Source organism: Rhamphochromis longiceps, linkage group LG15 (assembly GCF_057381845.1).
Source record: "Rhamphochromis longiceps isolate RC_006_pf linkage group LG15, R_longiceps_female_GT1.1, whole genome shotgun sequence".
Lineage (NCBI taxonomy): Eukaryota > Metazoa > Chordata > Actinopteri > Cichliformes > Cichlidae > Rhamphochromis > Rhamphochromis longiceps.
The window spans coordinates 26156691-26178277 of record NC_140571.1 but is presented as its reverse complement, the minus strand read 5'-3'; the positions used below and the strand labels follow the sequence as shown (position 1 = coordinate 26178277).

General features: G+C 43.0%; 1 protein-coding gene across 5 annotated transcripts in view; it reads right to left on the bottom strand.

Annotated features, from left to right (window-relative positions):
* The window catches only part of LOC146652788 (unconventional myosin-VI), a 127453-nt gene extending 106074 nt beyond the window's left edge, over positions 1 to 21379 (bottom strand). For 2 of the 5 annotated variants that reach the window (XM_085382997.1, XM_085382998.1), the window contains exons 1-10: positions 21235 to 21378; positions 18998 to 19132; positions 11680 to 11749; positions 10393 to 10466; positions 8264 to 8393; positions 7444 to 7549; positions 5639 to 5694; positions 5465 to 5562; positions 4812 to 4976; positions 456 to 536 (exon numbers count right to left, since the gene is read on the bottom strand). In XM_085382997.1, coding sequence (XP_085239123.1) covers positions 456 to 536; positions 4812 to 4976; positions 5465 to 5562; positions 5639 to 5694; positions 7444 to 7549; positions 8264 to 8393; positions 10393 to 10466; positions 11680 to 11749; positions 18998 to 19132; positions 21235 to 21339 — 1020 coding nt within the window. In that variant the 5' untranslated portion in view covers positions 21340 to 21378. Of the gene's footprint in view, positions 1 to 455; positions 537 to 4811; positions 4977 to 5464; positions 5563 to 5638; positions 5695 to 7443; positions 7550 to 8263; positions 8394 to 10392; positions 10467 to 11679; positions 11750 to 18997; positions 19133 to 21234 lie in introns of all 5 variants that reach the window. The other 3 variants (XM_085382996.1, XM_085382999.1, XM_085382994.1) reach the window with 2 other exon arrangements.
* Positions 21380 to 21587: the final 208 nt, after the last annotated feature.

Below are 21587 nucleotides of genomic sequence, written 5' to 3'. Positions count from 1 at the left end.
ATCTGTATCTGATCTATCTAAACTCGCAGTTTTTTTCCTACTCTCTGCTCTCTATGATGTCACAGAGTGTGGATATCCCAGATATGATCACCTCCGGCAAGAATCCCCACCCACCTGCTGTCCAAACTCAGTGTTTATGAGTGGCAGCCAATCAGAATACAGTTTACTTAAAGGAGGAGGGGCTAAAACACCTCTTTTCAGATACAGGATGATTTGAGAAGCTGCACAGGTCCCAGAATCATGAATATAAGAATTATTCTGAACTCTGTTAGAGCAGCTTTGCATGATTCAGAGTTCAACAATAAAATATACAACTGGAATGATCAGTATGTTGCTTTATTGCTGTAATATCGTAATATCAGCCTCACATTTCAGTGAAACTGTGTTTTTCTGCTTATTTTGTGGTCCAGGTTTCATAAACTGGTTGAACTCAGAGACTTTTCTGCATACTGTACCTCTGGGCTCTTCCGATTCTGCATGATGTGCTTGTCTGTGTCTTTGGTAGCGAAGAACCGAGTGCATCCTCTGTTCAGGTACTGCAAAGCAATGAGACACAAGAGAGAGGAAAGATGAGCAAAGTTTCAAAGGCAGATTAAAAAGAAAGAGCACATCAGAAATCACCCGACATTATACAAGCCGGTGTGGTTAACCTCGTGAGCTGTTCTTGTGCAAGTCTGCCATTAAAAAAAAAAAAAAGACTCATAAGATTAATCCACCGTGCTTTCATTCCAGCAGAAATGCCCTGAACTTCTTCCTCAGACCACCATGGGGGGAAAGATCTGCTAAGTTGGGTCTTTTAGCTTCTTCGATTGTTTGGGTCTCGATTTCATAAATGTAACTATCACGCAGTTTGTCAGCTTCAAAGAACAAAAAAGGTTTTTGAATCGCACTCGGCAGACAGAGGTGGTCTTTGGAGTCCAGAGTCCTGAAAACTACAAATAAAAGATAAAGATCCAAAACTATCAGACATTAAAGGCTGTTTATCCTCAGACCCCTGGACTGACAGCAGCTTTGATTTTTTTTATCTCTGGTTTGCTGTTTTTAACTTAGTATTTAGTTCGTTGTCATAGCTTTTATAAATCCTGGGGGGAAAAAAACTAACTCATTTTGATTATTTATCCATTCTTTTTAAATGTATGTATTTTTATTGGCACTCCCTGCTCTGGAAAGCACTTGCATGAAAAGTACAACTGAAATAAAATTATCATCACTGTGTTATTATAAATATGCAAAATCAGAGCCATGGAAATACATTTTAATAACTGATTACATTAAGGAGGACTGCACAAGCTTCAGACTAGTATAACTAAGGGAAAAATAATATTTTCAATAGAAAATGTGAATTTCTGTAGTCTTATATGAGTCACTTACTATTATCAGCATTTTTCTTAAACAACTTTATTCGTATATTTATCTCAGAGTGGAGTTTAGGTTTAGGCTCGTCCTGTGAAGTTGTACATCTAAAACACTTCAAGATGCAGTTTCAAAAGGTAAAAAATGAGCAGAAATGAAACAAATCCAGCTAAATGTCCTGTTGTCAAAGTTAAAACATAGCAACAATAACTAGAAATGAAGCAGCAGAAACTGGCGTTTTTGCACTAATGTCATTTTCCGACTCGAGTGTTTGAGAGGCGGCCTCGCGCCTCCATGTATGGAAGCGCTTTGTTTTACGGCTTAAATCATCAGTCAAATGGGAACGCTGTGCTCTCAGAGTTTGTGTGCAGGAAACGCTTTGCTTCAGAGACGGTCAGAGTTCACCTGGATAATTGCATTTGCATTAAAAGCAGCTTTGCTCTGCTGACATCCTCCTCCTCTCTTCACAGACACGAGATGACAGTGGCTCTGGTGCTCACCTCCCAGGTGTCTTGGGAAGAGGGGGAGGCTGGTTCGAGCCAGGGCTTATGTTGTTTGCAGAGGCGAGCCCTTCTCTCGCCGAGAAGATGAACATAAACAAAAACTTTCATTAGAGCCAAAGCCACCGGGAGGACCGAATGTCCTCCATTTCCCCGGCAGACCGCCGATGGGAGCGTCTCGTTTTCCTCCTGAAAAACCTCAGAGTCACCCCGCCGAGGTGAAATGCACCTCGGCCCCTTTACTGCAGTAAATACTTGAGTACTTTTTCTCAAGATTTCTGGGACTTCATGTAGCTTCCATTGCATCCTTCTGTCCTTCTCTTTTCCAGCCCTCCTTATTCCTTTGTTTCCTGGCTTCTATCCTCCTTCTGGTGCTTCCTCAGTTACTTCCACCCTCTCTGCCTCCTGTCCTGTATGTCTTCTTTTCACACTCATCTATTCTACTCATCTAGACTACTCTTATATTTATGTGGTTCGTTATGTCCTTTCTTTTCACCTTTCTACCCTCCATTTCTGTCTTCTTTCCTTCCCTCCTTCAGCCTTGTGTTGTCTACGTCCTTAATTTCCATTTTCTGTCTTTCCCTCTTTCTTCCTTTGACTCCTTATTTCCTTAATCTAGCCTCGTTGGTTACCGCTTCTATTTCTATTTCCTTCTTTCCACCCTTGCATTTGTTTGCATCTTGCTTCCTTCATCTTATCTGTTTCCTTCTGTCCTTCCTTATAGCTTTCTTCCCATTTCTTTCCTTCTTTATCATCTTTCCTCAACCTCTATCCCCTCTTCCACCTCTTCTAAAAAGTGAAATTCTTCTGTCTTTTTACTTTCCTCCTTTTTCCTTCCTTCCCGCCTTTCCTCCTGAAACAGCATCTTCCCATATTGCTTCCTTCTTTATTCACTGTTTTTCTTCCTTTACCTTTTTGCTTCATGTTCTCTTCCCTCCTTAGAAAAAAGTGCACTTCATGTCCTCTTCAGTATTTGATGATGAAAACACCTTCTTGCTCTCTTTGGAGTCATCAGCACTTTGACCCTTTAAACAAGCCTTCGTGGACCTGAACACACCTCAGCTCCTCCTGTGATGCACAAAAGCTGAACTTCAGGAGTTCATCACGGCTCAAACCGTGTGAGCATTTTTCTCCCTCCGCATCATCAGGGGAAAGTGCAGATGCATGAACCATCAGAAGATGCAGGTGGTGTAATAAGTTGCAGGGGGACAGGGGCGGGTGCCGTAGAGCAAACGTCGGAGGTGAGAGTAGATGATTGAATTTAGAAGCTGCCAATAAAAGAAACGACCCTGAACAAAGAAAGTGACCTCAGGTTTTCTTCTTCTCCTCCAGAAGATGTAAGTATGAGGATGAGTCAGCTCTTCTCAGGTGAACCAAAAGAAAGCAAAACCATCATCTCTCAGTCTGTTTGCTTTTTAACTTTAATTTGCTGTCATGATTCTTGTGTATCTGTGATGTTGTTGTTTTCCCTAAAATCCGGTTGCTAGGCACTCAGAAGTCACACGTTCCCGTCTAACCTCTCAGCTCTGTCACAGATTACATGTTAGAGCGTTGACGGCACAGAAATCAACACGAGTTCATCACCGTCATGTAACAGCCATCACGGCTGCTTTTGCCTCCGTTACCTCAGGACTGTGGACGTCTGCGTTTGTGGCTGCAGGTGGCAAACCTGATGGCAAACACGAGCACCTGACACCCCCTCTCCCCGCTCTCCATCCACCGCTGACAGCTGATAAACAGAGCATGTGCAGCAGGTGGGCTTTACTGAGGATGAGCTGCCCCCTGCTGTTCAAACAGGGAAAGAGCAGGCTGAATTTCTTAGTTTAAAGGGTGTGACATCTGACTTTCTTGGATTTTGAAACCATTATTTAGATCTTTTGGAATCCTCCTAACAGAGTCGACCCAGGAGTCACACCCCACACCAGGCTCTGCAGACTTTGAGCACACACAGCCGACGCTTCACATGAGGTCAGTGTATGTACACGCATGAACCACAAGCTCAGCCTTCAAACTGCTTCAAACACTCAGTTCCACATAGTTTTTTCAACCCTTGGATCTGTATGACATCACGAGGGATCATCTTCTCTTCGTGAAGAGCAGCCAGTCAGAAGAGAGCTGGCTTAAAGGGGGAGGAGCTAAATTGGCTTGTTTCAGACAGAGGACAAATATAGAGAGCACAAGAGCACAAATATGGAGTTGGAGGGAGTTTAGGCTTCAGACAGAATTATGTAATAACAAAAAAATTCTACCGTTACCCGTTTTTGATTCAAACCTAACAACTGCAGGCAGAGGCACTTCAACCTCGGCTGCAATAACTAAACTACAAACACAAACCAAATCACTGTGCAAGAGCAACATCGAGAGCCTCGAGTGCTCCTGGCAGGACGTAAACAGTAATGGTGTGCGATGCTGGAAGCAGAAAGAAAGTAGTTCTCCTGGAATTTTTTGTATAACTAAACCAATTTAAATTGTAAAAAAGCATTTTTAATGCAACTATCTGACCAATAATATTACTGCTGTACAGTTAACTGTACTGCTGCACTGGCTGAGAGTAAAAAAACAGAAATAAAGTGATAAAAATAACACAGCAGCATCCAGAAGTTGAACCGTGGGCTTGGAAAGTCATCCCTCTCTTCTTTATTTTGATTATTTTGGCAGCAAACATGACTTAAACATCAGGAGACTGTGGTGTTTTGAGGACTATTTTCAGTGGCGGATTAAGATTTTGGGCAGCTCGTGGTGATGAAGGACTTTTGTGGGGTTTGGGCTTTGATGAAGAAGAACACACTCAGTGCTGGTTTGACAGAAACAAGAAAAATACAGAGTCCTTCCATCAAGTCTGCGATCAGGCCCCCACCCATCATCTGCACCTCCTCCATTCATTCATCAGCCATCAGCCCCCGCCCATCTGATTGGGCTTATCGAGCGTCAGGATGATAAAAATCTTAATATCCGTACCCGGAACGTGTCCGGAGAGCTGAGGTGAAACTTCTGCCGGATGTCTTCGGGAGCTCCGGCACACAGCCGGTAGAAGATGTGGTAGTTCCTCTCCTCGGGGCTCTGCCGACAGATCCTCGACTTCTCCAGCAGGTAGTGTGACACGAAGCCGCCCACGACGGCGTTCTGAGGAGGAAGAGCAGGGGAAAAACCAAAAAAAAAAAACCTCATTTATGGCATCTATCAGCGCGTTTCATCTTCATATCCTGCCACTTTGTCATTATAATAAATTATATGGTGAATTAAATGGAAATTAAATATTAAATATAAAGAATTTATCTCATATTATAGTTTAAAGAAGAAAAATGTAGATAATAAAGCTGGAAATCACAAAGAAGAGTCTGCCTTTGGGTAACATGGAAATACGGTGATTTATAGGACACATAAACAAGAGCGAAACAAAAGAGATAAATGATCATAAGTGAGGCCTCATTACTGAGTTTATGCTGCGTAAGCATCTGAGATGGCAGAGGGCAAATCGCGTCTCTTCACAAAAGCAGAAAGATCAACGTAAACAGATCGTGCTGAATAAGTGCGGCTTCATTTGTAATTCATAACTTTCATCAGCAGACGTTAAAGCTCGTGATCGACTGAGCGAGAACGGCCCTGAGCACCTTCTCGTTGAAGTGGATCTCCACGAACTTCCCAAAGCGACTGCTATTGTTGTTCCGGACAGTTTTGGCGTTCCCGAAGGCCTCGAGCAGAGGGTTCGCTGCAAGGGAGAAAGAAGTCGAGTTCAAACTCAAACCTCAACAGGAAGCTGATGAGAGAAGCAGAAGCGACCTCACCTTCGACTATCCTCTCGTCGATGTCCTGACCCGTTCCGTACGAGGTCGTCAGGTATCTGCAAGCACAGCACATCATCAACACCTGAGAACACGCGATTCGTCTGTCATTTTAAAGCAGAGGTTCTCACAGGTTTACAGCCTTGAAGGTTTTTTAAAGCAAGTAAACATTAAAGTTTGTTCAATAAAAACTGTTTTTGTTGGACCATATTTCATTTTTAATACTGCTGAAAATGCTGTAAGAAGGAGGAAGAAGACCATTTCTGATATTCAACAAAACAAATCCGGTAGATTGTCAGATGTTTGTGTGAAAGCAAAGAACGATGCTCTGCAGGAAGTACAACTGTGTTAAATATTTAGGTTAAAGTGATCAGAAAAGCAGAAACTCTGGGTTTACCAGAGGGTCACTGCACAGGTTTAAGGCTGCCGCAGTGCTCCTGGTAAACGACTCTTATATCGAGCTTTTCCACTGGAGCACTTAAAGCACTTGATACATCATGCCTCGCTCCCCTATTCACATGTATTCATGCTCTGATTAACACACTGTTCCCTCCCTGAGGACACTTTTGCCTTCCAATTAGTAGATGACCTACAGTACAGTTTCCTGTGACCTCCACAGAAACGCTTCCTTTCTGCGAAAAACTGGCAAAACAAAGCCCAAACCTGCAGTTCCTCAGACGTCCACTAGAGGCTGGCTTCATCGGTGAGACTCCCACATTACTGCAGGTGAATATTTTAACACCTCACTGCTTAAACCTCGTGCCTGCTAAGTGAATCACCGAACTGGAGCATTTTTATTGCGGTTATCTGAGCGATGACATCACTTCCTGTGTGGTACCGACCATCCAACAAGTCTACAGAGAGGACCTTTAATAGTTTGGTACTCAGCAGATATCTCTGCTAACCCTTTCATCCAAATAGGCTCATTTCTGGCTTCAATCGCCCACCAGCGATCGCGGCTCAAGAGTTGGGAGTTCGCCTTGTAGTTGCCGGTGCGAGCCCCGGCTTGGACGGTCTTGCTCGTTGTGTCCTTGGGCAAGACACTTCACCCCTACTGGTGGTGGTCAGAGGGCCCGGTGGCACCAGTGTCCGGCAGCCTCGCCTCTGTCAGTGCGCCCCAGGGTGGCTGTGGCTACAATGTAGCTTGCCATCACCAGTGTGTGAATGTGTGTGTGAATGGGTGGATGACTGGATGTGTAAAGTGCTTTGGGGCCCTTAGGGACTAGTAAAGCGCTATATAAAAACAGGCCATTTACCATGGATAACACCGTGACATCTTACTGAAAAGCTGCTTCAGAGGAGAGCATTATTAGAATCACCGGCTCTCACCTGCCTGTAAACGTTTCTGCTCACATCGTCTAAACACTGTAATGTCACAGCTTTTAGCATGTCCAAAGTCCAGATTTTGTGTGAGCATTTATCAAATACCGCTTTTAATAATCAAATAAGTAATTTCTTAAGAAAAACTGCAAAATATTTTAAACTCTGAGTTATCAGAATAACTCTGAGTAGAAAATATTTGGGGTCAGTGAGTCAAATGAAACAGGACATTTAAATGAACTAAAACAGGCCTTTTAACCATTTTACGACCTTTTCTGGACAAAACAATCAATTAATTATGAAAACAAGCTGATAATTAAAATCACAAATGAGGTCAAATGAAAATCGATGATATCAAAACTGATTGTGTATATAAGCTCCGAGTACAGGTCACATTACAATAATCACACGAACATGAAAACGTGGATAATTTTCTCAGATTTGTCGTCGCCGCGTTCGCTGAAAGACGAGACCCTCGCCTCCCTCACCTGAGAACAAACTTGGTGTTTTCAGTCTTGCCGGCTCCAGACTCCCCGGAGACGATGATGGACTGGCTCATCTTCAGGACCTTCATGTCCCTGTATGCCTTATCAGCTGAAGACAGAGGCAGCAGTTAGATCAGATGCCACGCTGACCCCAAAAATCAAACAGATATTAAACCCCTGCGGTTTCAATAAGTCAGTCTGGTACCGTGATGTTCAGGGGACTCTGGGAAATCTGAGTGCTGGCTGCCCCCTAGTGAACAAATTGTGAACTACAACATTAACTCTCACCCTAAAAGAACTGCTTTTGGTATTAAATTATTAGAGGACGATTAAACTGATAATTTCTTAATGACTTTAATGATCTTGTTCAATTTGTGAAACATTAAAATAAGTCTTATAAAAATGACAGGGATTAGGACATTTTAAAGCATCCATGACCAAAAACTGCTTAAAAAGTCTAAAATAAAGATACTGACCTCTAAACCGTCTCAGGAGTCTTTAACTTTCTGAATATGTAAACAAACTTTGCTCAACTCGAGCAGGTTAAAATGAGCTCTGCAGAGATGTATCATGCCTTGTTCCCTCCACAGGTAGATTTCACTAACTAACAGAACATTTCTTGTCTCTCCTTTAATGTGAGGCTTTCTGCTTACGATTTGTTTGTGTTTTTAAAATCACGGCAAACGAAAGGTTTCCCTCTTTCTAAAAACACACCAAAAATGCTCAAACTGAGCTTTAGTCACGAGCACAGAACAAAAATGTGGGACAAGTTCCTGGAAATACTGTCCAGCATGTAAAAGTTGTGATAAACTGAGCTGCTCACCAATGGCGTAGACGTGCGGCGGCAGCGTGCCCAGCGACCGGCCCCGGTACTTCTTGATGGTCTCCTGCGAGTAAAGCTTCGGGATGTCATAGTACGGGTTGACGGCGATCAGGATGTTTGCTACAAATGTCTGAAAGAAGAACAAGAACAAGAGGAATAAAAATCACTTATTTGGCTCATAAAACCAACAAAGTCTCTAATTTCTCTGCCTCCTCCTGAAGGAGCAGCAAACGTTTTCTTTCAGCACTTATAAAAAGTGAGAGGCTCCAAAATCTGTCAGAGTTTAACGGAATCGGGATCAGAAAATCTGAATTTCTGTACTGATCCAAACTCCATATCAGCCAGTAATACGAGCATTCAGCCACATCTCAAGAATTTCAAGAATTCATAAAACTCCTGAGCATCACATTGTGATTGAGGATTGTGTTTCCAGTCTTCATGGAGGTTACAATGATTATATTGTGTTTTCAAAAGTTTTGGAGAGGTTTAGATTTACATTTATAATCGCTGCAGAGATTTCTAAAGCTTTACAATATCCTCATTTATCAATAAAACCTGATTTATATCAGAAATGCCCTCTGTGAGCTTCACAGTGCAGTTCCCTCCTCGGCCACTAGGTGTCAGTGTGGACCAAGTCTGACTCCAGCTGACATCAGTTGGAAGCTTCACAGGAAAATGGAGCTAAATAGCAAAGGCAGCAGAGGTCACATGAGCCCCTGCTGGGTGCTCAAGGTGTGAGGCCGGGCCGAAAAGCCCCCTGGGGTGAAAAGACACCCTGTGTAGCCCCGCTGCTCCTATCAGAGCCTCATGTGGAGGAATAATCATCAGCTGAGGGTTTGCTGGTAAGCTGAAGACTCTGTTTGGCCCACATATGTTTCATCTTAAGGACTTGAGCAAAATTATAATTATTTAAATAATAGCAAACACGTGACAGCCGTCCTCTTTATCTGGATGGACATGAATAATTACTGAAGTCTTTTTGAAGTGACAAGAGCCGAGATCATTCATGAACCCCGTGAAGTGAAGACATCCATATGAAGGAAAAATAATAATAATTAAAAAATAAAACAGTTATTCAATCAGTGTGAAAGTGAGTTTTCAAGAGCAACACAAAATGCAATGCAATAAAAAGTAACTAACAAAAATTCATTTTTAGTGAGTAAAATCGGACTAATAATGAAAAAATAAAGAAAATAGAAAAAGGAAAATGTAGAAATAACTGCAACAATTTTAGAAAAGCAAATAAAAAACCTTTAAACTGATTAAATGAATAAATACATATATAAATAAAGTTATTTAAAAATAAATTTACTAAGGAAATCAACAGGAACTAGAAAAAATATCAGAAATAAAAAAACAAAAATTCAGTTAAAAAAATAAAAAAAATGTAAAAATCAAAAAAGTAAAAATAAGAGCAACAAGAAAAAACAAATACTACAAACGAATCAGAAATATTAATTGTCACATGTTGATGCAAAAAAAAAATCTAATAAAGTTTGATCTGATTTATATGAGTTGTTTTTAATCTATTCATTCATTAAACGTTTTATTTTGGCAGCTTCAGTCCTCCGTACATTACATGTATATTTACACAGTAACCTGCACACATGTTATTTTTTCTGAACTGGGAGTGCACACATTTGTCCAGTAAGAAAATGTGATGCCTTTGTTTCAGGCGAGGGTGGAGTAGATCTCTGCTTCAGTGGAGTGTGGAAACATGACTGAGCGTGCGGCCCGCCCACAGGTGGTGCGGGCAGGTCACGACCGACGCTTTGTGCTGACACGGCAGCTGGTTTCCTTCATCGGGTGATGATAACGTGTGACGTTGTCTTTCCGAGGTCGGAATTATTTTGGTTCGGTGTGAAATTTTGACTTTTTACGATCAGAGGAAACGAACCCCGAACCTTTATGAGTTTTTCTTTTTGCTTTTGTGACCTTTTGGTGTTTATTCTTTCATTTTCAGCGCCACAAGTTCACCTGAAGGCTGAGCCTCAGGTGTGTCCTGTGCATTTAACACACCATTGAGTCCAGGAGTGAATACAGCACGCCGAGGATGAGGACGACCTCACAACCGTTTCTGTTTCACAGTATTTCACCGACCGGCCGCTCCCCCTCATGTCTGTACTTACATAAATTTTGTCTTTGCTGTATCTCACTCGGATGTTGTTGAGCAGCGTGGCTTCATTCAGGTACATCAAAGAGCCTGAGAGACACAAGCAGGACAAAATGTTACTAAACTCAGCAGAGCAGCGGATCCACGCTGCACATCGCATCATCCATCGGGCCGAGAGCTCACGTGAAGGTGGTTATCAGTCAGACTGATAACCACCTTCAGCAGCATGTAGCCAATCAGAAACAAGCATAGGTTTACTCAAAGCAGCTGAATTTACAGAAAGGAAAAAACAAAAAACAAATAACAGTGCCACTCGAGAAATGTGAGGATGCTATAGACACAACAACATCATCAACAACAACAACAGCTGTCGGCAAACCAGCAGATTATATGAGAGGAAAACTGCAGTGTGCAGGGTTTTATCAGTCGGGGGCACATAGGGAACCCAGACAGCATAACATGAAAATACTGCAATAAAGTGATTAAAACTGCACTTCAGCAAAGTAATTAAATGACTGTAGATACTAATAAACAGCAGGGTCTTCAGGGAGGGCCAATGCCACCCCATCCCCTCCCTGTAGATGCACACCTGGCTGCATAAAAAAAGCTGCATTTTAACGTGCGAATAGCTTTCAATACCGGGTACTCAAACCTCACCTTCTGCAACACCAGGAGAAAAGTGTTTAGCCTACAAGAGGTTCTTTTATTTTAAAAATCGACCTGATTTCCTACCCTCTGCAGCTCTTTAAACAAGCAAAAAACTCATTATTTAAGCGAGGAGAAGCATAGTGACACAGTAGGAGACTGTTCTGAGTGGGCATCATCATGATGGCACTGCGCCCGGTGCATTCCCGGGAAAAGACTGGAAGAACGCCTCATAAATAAAATCTATTTAAAGCCACGATGGAAAATCTGAAGGAAAAAAGAGACGACTTGGTCCGTTAATAAATTTATGAATATCACTGCTGCTTTGTTTAGACTCAGAAATATCAGACCAACATTTGCTGACGTGCATCCTGTTATAACTCTGTGTTAAAGCTGAATTTAACTCAAATTACAGATCAGCAAGTAAAATTCCTGCAATAAAAATACTCCTATATGGAACTTTATTTCCTTTTTGATGTGCATCAAGAAAAGACTTTAGACCAGGGGTGTCAAACATAAGGCCCGGGGACCAGAAACAGCTGATCCCAGACTTCCAGAGTAACAGCAGCTTAAGGAGGACGACAAATGTCTAATGTCAAATATCTAAAAAAAGGAGGAGCCAGATCTGTAGGTGGAGCGATGAAGCACAAGTACTCACAGTTATCCTCCACATGTTTGTTGACGTCATCCTCTGCAGGGAAGACTTGGCTCACCGGAGCCAAAAACGTCTGAGAGAAAAGAAAAGAAAAGAGAGATTTATTATTATGATGAAATAAACTGTCAGCTTAATGTATTTAAACTGAGTTAATTTATACAGAGGGGCTTTAAAAACTCAGTGCATGATGCTGTTGATGCATGATGCAGCTTCGACAGAGTTCATGGGTTTCTTTCATGTTCATGTTTTTAAATGATGGCTCCAGCAGGGTGAGTGTCATCTACCGGTTGCTGCAGACACGATGAATTATTTGGAGGCAGGAGGTAATGGGATCAGGGCGACGGGACTGTCCAATGACTGAGATGCAGAGAAATGCCGCGCTGCATTATTAACATCCAACTACTGCCTTTCGATCGGGTCGGCAACAATCCCGGCTCCACTCAAACGTCTGAAACCGCCGACTCATTCACGTGGTCTCGAGGTCAGCACAACCAGCTCAGACCTGGCGCCAAACTTAGCGCTCAGTTTTGAATTTTGAAAGTGTGAAAGTAAAAACAACAAATTTAATTTCTTAAAAAGAAAAAAAACATTTGATGGTTTTTGCATTTCTGTTGCTCTTTAATGCTCCGTATAATTAGCATTTACCTGAGGGCTCAAACTAAAATCAAAGTGCTCTCTGTTTCACTGTTCCACCTTCGGCTTTCTTTTACTCTAAAAGCTTTGGAGCATTAGCTCTGTACACATGACTTCGAGCTGAAGCCGGCCATGCTGAACCAATGCAGGAGGCTTTACGAGGACGTGTGACCTCAGTGTTTTGGAGTGCGGGGGCGTGTGTGTCGTATTCGTGTGATCTTAAAGCCGATCGCTGCCAGCTCCTGAAGGCCCCGGCAGACTCTCACTCCTTTGAATCGGGCTCTTTAAAGAAGCGCTGCAGGCCTCGGCTCGAGCCAGAGACTGACATACAGCCGATTCATTCTTTCCAGTGGTGGCATGTTCCACATTCTCAGCCCAAGCTGGACCGATTCCACAACACTGCGCCGCGTGAGGACAAGGGGGGAAATAATGTGTTATAGCACAGCCAGCTATTACTTCAGTGTTACTACTGAACCTTCCTGGAATGTGCAGACCCCTACAGAGCTGCTTCTGAGCAGGGATCAGTGGACACTTCAAGGCATCTGAACATGAAGAGCTCTGAAATGGCCAGAACCTGACACTGAACCCTAAACTTCACGGGGAGCCAGTGTAAAGAGGACTCGTCTGCCAACAGTGTGGGATGAGGTGTGAGGTACATGTTAGAAGAACAGCTAAATTGGTCCCAGTGAATATCAATGCTCACCATAGCACACCATCAGTTTCATCAGTTTCCAGCCTTTTCTCCAGCTTTCCAAACCCAACAGTCCAGAACTCACACACACGGCGTTCCCACAGCGCCATGCTAACTGCTCAGGGAGGCCTCAGTGAACACAACAAGGGGCCTGAAGTGTTTTTGAACTCCCCGGGGTCCCAGTTTGATCAAGCATCTGCTGCATGCCCGGGAGCGAGCCCGATCCACGCAGGCCCTACCCCCAACATCCAATTCCACAACACCACAGGACACTCCCAGAGGTCCTGTGACCCCACCCCCACCCCGATGCTTCAGAGTTGTTTAACAGTAGCACCCCCAGGCTCCTACCTTTCTACCTTTAAAACCCGGAGAGCAGCCAAATGGCTGGTAGGCTTTTAGCTAAGCTTTAGCTTCAGCCAAGTGGAAGCTAAATTGGCTCTTCATTCATATGTAAATTAGGTTGTTACCTGGGAATTCTGGAGGGAGGGGAGTGGGGGTGTGTGGATGAGGGGGTGGGCGAGCTGCTAAAAGCTGTGAACTTCCTTTTGTGTTTCATCTTGATGCATTCTCAATCATCCAGGGAAATAAATCTCCAAAAGTCACCAACTTGGAGTGTTTCAGTTTGCCATCTTAGGGAGAATCAACACACATGGGTGTATGTCCTTTGTTGCTGCGATTTATTGATAAAAACAGTACAAAAAACCAACCATTTGTACACATATTTACAAATGGCCTGCTGAGTGGTGCACGGAGCATGGTCATTGGTTCATGGACCTCCCTGAACTAATGGCATTTATTGCAATTGTCATCTTGCGGGGGGTTAACAGGGTTCCATCTCTAAATGACTGCTGGTCAGCAAACCTGGGAAACCCACAGATAATTGGAACTATGGCACGAAACCGCTTCCAAGACATCATGCAACACCTACGCTTTGATGACAAGTCCACCTGCAGTGATCGAGCAAAGACTGATAAGTTCGCTGCAATTTCCAGTGTGTGGGGATCATTTGTCACCAACTACATCACGTGCTACAACCCTGGTCTACATATCACCGTTGATGAACAGCTTTTCCCATCAAAGACTCGGTGCTGTTTCCTGCAGTATATTGCAAGTAAACCTGACAAGTTTGGGATCAAGTTTTGGGTGGCTTGCGACCTAAAATCCAAGTACATTTGCAATGTCTTCCCATATCTTGGCAAGGACCCCAATCGTCCCACTGGGGAGAGACTTTCTGAAAATGTAGTAATGAGAGTTGGCTCACTCTCATGTAGCTGGGAAGAAGGCAAGAAAAGAACAGTTGCTTTGGACACAACCCTCCACACCTAGCCCTGGAAAAAGAGCCATGTGTCAAGATGACAAGTGGCCTGAAGTGGACCCGCTGCCTCAGTGAGACAACACCATAACCAAGCACCTTCTCAGACTGGAGGGCTGGGGATTCAGTCACAAGTAGGGCTGGGCGATATGACCCAAAATTCATATCTCGATATTTTTTAGTTGGATGGCGATATAAGATATATATCTCGATTTTTTTTTTTAAAGCCATAAGTTAAGAACAAAAAGAGAGTTCTTAGTCACACTGTGTCCCAGATGTCACACGGGCACTTTTATTTACATACAGCGTAGATGTACATGAAGAAATTACTTAAAAATAAATTATCAGCATTTATTAAATAATCATGGCCCATAAATAAAAGAAAACAATGTTGTTTTTGTGCATAACAAAAAGCTCACAATTGTGCAGTCAAAATGTAAACTAATAGACGCTGAGCGTAATAACAAAGAGACAGATTTCACAGCTGCACCACGTCTCTGAACAGGTGCCATTTGTGGTCCTTATACACACACAGTACGGTAATATTACGTTGAAGCACAGTACGTATCACTCCGCGAGGCTCCTCCCCGGTAGCCGTAATCCTCCGACAATCCATCAAGCGGTGCAGCTCCGTAGCTTAGCAAAGTCATATTAAAACATTTTTTGACAGATTGCTGAGCGCCGTGTTCCACATAAAATCGGTTCGCGGTCAGTAAGCACAACCAGAATTCATACATAAGGCGCACTGTCGAGTTTTGAGAAAATGAAAGGATTTTAGGCCGTGCAGCTCCTCCGGGCTGCATGTCGTTAGCGCGGTTAGCTCGTTAGCGCGGTTAGCTCGCTAACACGTTGACGCCGTCCAGCCCCACGCACGGGACGATCCGCGGTAACTCGCTAACGGAGATTTTCCGCTTTCATCTTGTCATTGCCTGCAGGTGAAGCTATGGGGGAGGGGGAGTTGTGTTCAGTGAAGGAGAGGCGAGGCCGAGTAACGTTGCGTAGAGACAAAAGTGGACGAAAGAGAGGCAAACCTGCGGCTCCACAAGTATAATTATAACGTAACATAAGCTATATCGATATAAACGATATTGTCACATCTTATCTCTCGTATGAAAATATATCGATATTTTTAAAAAACTCGATATATCGCCCAGCCCTAGTCACAAGTACTGTAGTATTTACCAAACAACCTGAAGCAGACTCAGATAAGTACTGCTGTGATTTGGTGGCATATAAATGCAATTAAATGGAATTAAGTTGCTTTTAATGTTGTGGCTGATCAGTGATTTGGATATTAAGGATTGGCTATAAACTGGTGCAACGAACTGGCCAAGTGGATGAATAGCTGGTGCAAGTGACTCATGGTTTATGGTACAAACAAAGCTAGTCCTCTTCCTGTTTCCAGTCTAATCAAAGCTAATAACTTCCTGGCACTAAAGCCACATCATCAAACTTCATCATCTTATTTCATTCTTGGCGAGAACAAAATAAGTTACAAAATAAGTAACTCCAAAATTGCCTTTTTAAGTATCTGCTGCAAAAATAACTTTATCTCCTTCAGTAATGCCCTTCAAACAGTTTTGTCCATCTGCAGCTCCGAGGCAGATCAGACACTCTCTGGGAAACAGAAACACAGACAAGGCCGGCTCTTTGTGAGCGATAGTATGACAGGGTCTCATGCTCTCCGTCTTTCCCCTGACGTCCATCCCGGGAGGCCGGCCAGCGAGTGAGCACATCGTCAGACACTGGCACAAAGTGGCTGCAGCGGGACAGACGGGACATTGTTCAGATTCAAGCCCAGAAACTCGCTCTGACAGCAGATCAGAGCATTACTGTTAAAATACTGTTTTCTGTGGTAAACCCAGAGAGGGACCCTTCCTACCAGGAAACCCTTTGAAGCAGGCTTTGTACTGCCTCGACCGATAAAACTGATTTATGGTGTTTAAGTTGGGGTCAGAACTGGTTTATCAGCTCCTTTGAGGCAAAACTCAGGGACCCTACTATTTTACTCACATGGCTCCAAGGTGCAAAATCCTCAGGTTTTTAACAAATCCACCTGAGACGGCAGACAGCTTGCACTCTTATACTGATCGACGCCATCAAAGTTTGCACTGCGAGTTCATTTTAGCCGATTTATTCAACGGGCTCGCGGTGCATGCCCACACGCCGCTTTGAAGAAAAGCAAAAAGGACTTTTCTGATGAGCAGCAGTCAGTATAATTACTGATTTTGTCCAGAACTGCAAAGACTCAGGAAAACTATTTTTAAAAACAGAAACAACACAGTCTAATAGCAGAGGGCCGGGGTTAGCATCATCAGTCACAGGGTTGTTGCAGGTGATGATTTAAGGGTCGTCCACACAGGAAGCAACTAGTAGCACTTTGCTGACCACAGAAAGCCGATGACATTCAGTCACTTTAAGCAACAACGACTGAGATAACTGCTGAACGCTCAAAGTGGGCGGATCCTGAGTTAAAGCTTTCTCAGATTACAGACAGAAGACTGAAACAGCCTCCATTAGCGGTCCAATGCGTCAAGTCAGCTACAAAGACACAAGCATCATTTCCTGTGTTGATGCTCTCATCTTTCAGTTGCACAGTAAGGCGACTTATCTGACGCCATCGTCACGAAATATATTTTTGTCACGATGAATATCATGAAGATATTTTGTTAAAGAGGATGTGTGACCAGAAAACCAGAAGCTAGCAGCTCAAAAGGGGCGACATCACTGATGACACTTAATATAAACTCAGTTGTTAACATATCATTGACACGTCACGATATTCACACCCTGAAATGAGACCACAGCGAGCAACAGCAACACCACAAAGGCTGGTTCTGCTCGTAACGTGAGGTCTCATATTTCATCGTATTTCTTTGACTTCAGCACACGAGTGAGAGACTGATACACGTGGGACAAACTTCATTAATGCAAACCAACACACTGTGTGTGCAGAGGTGTAACGCTCCGAGTACACAAATACATAATAAAGCCATCTGTCTAGAAGCATCTTCATCAGCCTTTACTTGTTCCTCACATCTCACTTCTCTACCTGCACCTCTGTCAGTCGCTCCTTTGATAAAAATAATAAGACACGTATGTCAGATTCATGGAGCTTTTTGGTTCTTCAAATGAAAAACATCTATTTTTACACTCAAGTTTGTGCAAATGATTAAAAATAAAAGCCTTGAAAAGGAGTGAAGGGTTTCTGTGAAACAGTGAAATGTAGCAAGAAGGAGCAAGAAGGATACAAATGCTAAAGTGGAATTAATTATAATAAATATATATTAGTAGAAGGCCAGGTATGGCCATAGGTGAGGTAAATAAAGGTCAGTCCCAACAAAATAAAACGTTTATGTTAGCTGTCAGCGTTAGCTTACTTTTACTGTTCCACTAAAGATGGAAGAATGTGTGCAGTAAAAAATACTACTGAAGCAGGTACCGGGTACTTTTAAGGTGGAGTGTCTCCTCGTGTGTTTTATTGAATCCATGAATTGTTGTGAATCACTGAACACTTGAAATTCCCCAGTTGTAATTTTCCATCCATAACGGAGATCATTTCAAACTGGCGTGACATTTAAAATACATTTACCAGGAATCTCTCTGTAAATGCAGAGAGGCCCCGTTTATGCAGTCGTTTGCAGAGCAAATGTGCAAAGATCAGGGGCACAGTAAAAGGTGGCGTAAATATTTCTGGATAGAGATGGTGAGGAGGGAGATAAAAACCATAAAACTGGCTGTGTGAGTGTCGAATGACTGCTGTAAAAACTGCTGCAACTCATTCCAGTAAACGGCCAGAAATCCAGTGAGGCCAACCTTGTGCAACATCTTTTATTCAGAGAAAACATCCAGGAACGAGAGCCACTCTTAAAAGAACGCAGGATTAAAATCACTTTTCCTGTTTAAATATCACTCATGACTCAGGCAGGTGTGGAAACACACCTATGCGGTTCTGTGTTTCACAGGCTGACGGTAAATCAGTGAGGAGCCTCTTTAAAGAGGAACGCTGTCACTGCCAAGGCCTCTCCGAGGGGGAAGATTAGTGAGACGGACACCGAGCTTTAGGGGTTACCACAGCAACAGACTCTCAGTGACATTAAAAGCTTTGCTGAAGGCGATTCAGCACCTGATGCAGCAGAAAAGCGAATCAACGGAGGCGATATCAAAAAAATCGCGTTTATCTTGCTGCAAAGAGCCACTTGGCTTCTGATTAATCAGCACTTGAGCACCGGAGGTGAATCTCAGAGTGAACAATGCTTTATTGCTTCCAGAAAGGTGGCCTGAAGCCCCGCGAGCTAAGTGGGACATTAAATCATTAACACACAGCAGGTGAGAGCACATCAGATAAACCCATCAAAGAAGGGCCAGAGCGGACCGATCGATTCAAAACCATTTTCATCTCACTCATTCTTCTTCAAAATAAAAGAGGAAGGCATAAAAAGGCTGACGTAGAGGTGATGAAGCTACAGCTAGCCGTTTAAGTCTTTGCTTTGTGTTATTAATACAACGCTGATGCTTGGAGGTAAAATAAATGTCATCCTTCCAACCCGAGTCCTGCACACAGACATCAGGACGCAGTTGGGAAATTGGGGACGGTCTCGGGGTAGGAAGGCAGGCGAGTAAATAAGTCTGCAGTGCAGTAATAACTGCTCCTGTAAAGCAGGTAACCCTCAAAGTTTGCTCACCTTTCCCTTCTGTTTGAGGGGTTCGATGGTGAGGCTGTCAGCTCCGATGTCTACTATGGTTCCCAGCTGGAACCCGTCTGTTGGGTGTGGCGCCCACACCGGCTTCCCATCCTCCATCTCGCCGCTCTGAAGGCTCTGGAAAACATGACACACGACAGTCAGCGGCGCTCTTTCAGCTCCAACATGCAAACATTTCTTTCTGTTTAAAGCTCAGTTGGCTCCTAGTGTGTTGCCTTGATTGCACCTCAGCTCCTTGGTACTCGTTTCACTCAGCAAACCATAAAAATCCCAAACAGCCAATCACACAACACTGAAAGGATGCTGTACTCATGAGTGACATGTAGGAGGTGTGCCTCCTGTTTTAAAGTCTGTTTATCTCACTGCACCCTGATGACTTGCATTTCAAAATAATCTTTATTTATCGGACACTGTGCCACGATCCTCTGTCTGAAACAGTTTTAGCCCCTCCCCCTTCAGCCCAGCCTTCTTTTGATTGGCTGCCCCTCACAAACAGAAGGCTTAAACACGAGGGCCACCTACTTCCCTGACTTCCAAAGATATTTTAGAGCACAAACTTTGTTCCTGCATTTGTAACAGCCACGTTATTAAACCATTTTGTCTCTCTTTAGTTTATCAATGAAATGGACATCAAGATTAGAAATATTCATTATACTACAGACTGAAACACAGCACTGACTCTGGGCTTTCTGGAGATTTTTCTGACAGCAAGAAAACCAATTACAGTGTTAGTGAGTCAAAGCAGCAGCTGATCGCGTTACAGCGGTGACACAGGGACAGAAACTCCCTGAAGTCTCATGATGCACTCACAAATCTAGAATAAAATATAGAAGTCGGTTAAAAGGACATTCCAAATGTGCAATAAATGAAGTATTTGTCTTTAGCTTTAGTCATTAATAAGATTAAAACTAGCACACAAAGTAATGAAGTCTGAACGTTAGCATTCCTTAAACAATAAAAAACAAACCTAAAATAAACCAAAACCGCTCTGGAAACTGAACACAGTCAAAAACAAAGGCCCAAAAATTAAATAAAGGACAATAAATTTACAATAACATCGCTGAGGACAAAGCAAGGCACACCAGTGTTTATATTTTATCAGATTTTATGGATTGACAGCTGTAAAAATGATGATTTTCAACAGCTGTCATTCAAACATGAAACACTAAAAATCACAAAAATGACGCACTTTATAAAACAGCAGTGTAACGTTTAGGACTTGTTAATCCTTGTTGTAAGAAACAAAAGTTCGAAAAGAAAAGTTTCACAAAATATTCTTTTCCCCACAGACTGATGTGATGATTTCCATTTCTTCCTTACAGCGTTCATCGCACTACCACGCTAGCATCACCACATATGTGTGTTACCATACAGTATAGTATGTCGTGGAAACCCCTATGAGTACAGTAATCCGGTTGTTCAGTCTGACGTCACTAGCCGTGTCTGGGCCTAAACTCCGCTGCAGGTCCATATATCAAATGATCACTATGGCATTACTGAGAGTTGAAAAACTGTCTAAAGTCTTTCATCTTTAATAAAATGATCAGCGTTCTGCTCTACCAGGTGTAACAATTGAGTTTAACATCCAGGCATCCATGAAAACGGAATTTATGACATTTAACGGAGTTAGAAGTTAGCAGGAAGTTAGCTCGCTAGCTTCTATCTAAATACAATATAGCATGTCCTGACTGCGGGGTTTTGGAAACAAATTAAAACGTACAGCTCTGCTATCACTTCCAGCATAAATGAAGACAGAAAACTAAACAGCAGTGACGTTTGTAGGGTTACTGAAGTTGGGCTAGCTGGTATATAATGATGTGCTACGTGACCGCTAGCGACACAGCTATGTTAGCATAATATAAACAAGCTAACTTTTTTCCCACTCGATAAAAATTAACGTGAGTGTTCTCGGTGGAACAAATGTAATCGCATAGCAGGATGCTGTAAAAGGACCAAACTTCAGCCAGGAGAACAACTGAGATAATCCATTCACAATACGAGGTTAGTCATTCATATACTGCTGCATGGGCTGGGCTGTAGTTACATCCTAAGGTTTTAAAAACTGAGCTTAAATAAATGATTAGCGGTAATAAAAGCCGAGGGAGGTCAACAGGGATCACTGACTGTCTTAGGAGCTTTTTGAGATCAAATAGAAGAAAATACATAACATTAAACATGTTAACAACACAAAAGCCATATTAAACGCAGACTAGGCCTACTTTAGACCCGGAAGTAGGATTCGTCGCATCATCACTGAACAACCGGATATGTAGTGATGTAAACAAATGCAAGCTGATGGAGCCGGAGTAGCTGCAGTTCATCATTCCTGTCCTCTCCGTTGTTTCCGTGAATACGAGCGGCCGGAGGCAGAGCAGACCATAAACTACCAGCATGTGTGAGAACCTGACGGTCAGCCTCGCAGGCCAGAGCGTGTTTACACGCACACAGCACGGACTTCCAGCTCAAAAAACACTTTCTATCACACTGAGGTTTTAACCTGATGCAGAATTGATGCATTTGTCACATTAAAGGAAGTACCGGCGATGGTGTGGTTACAGACAGCATACCAGCT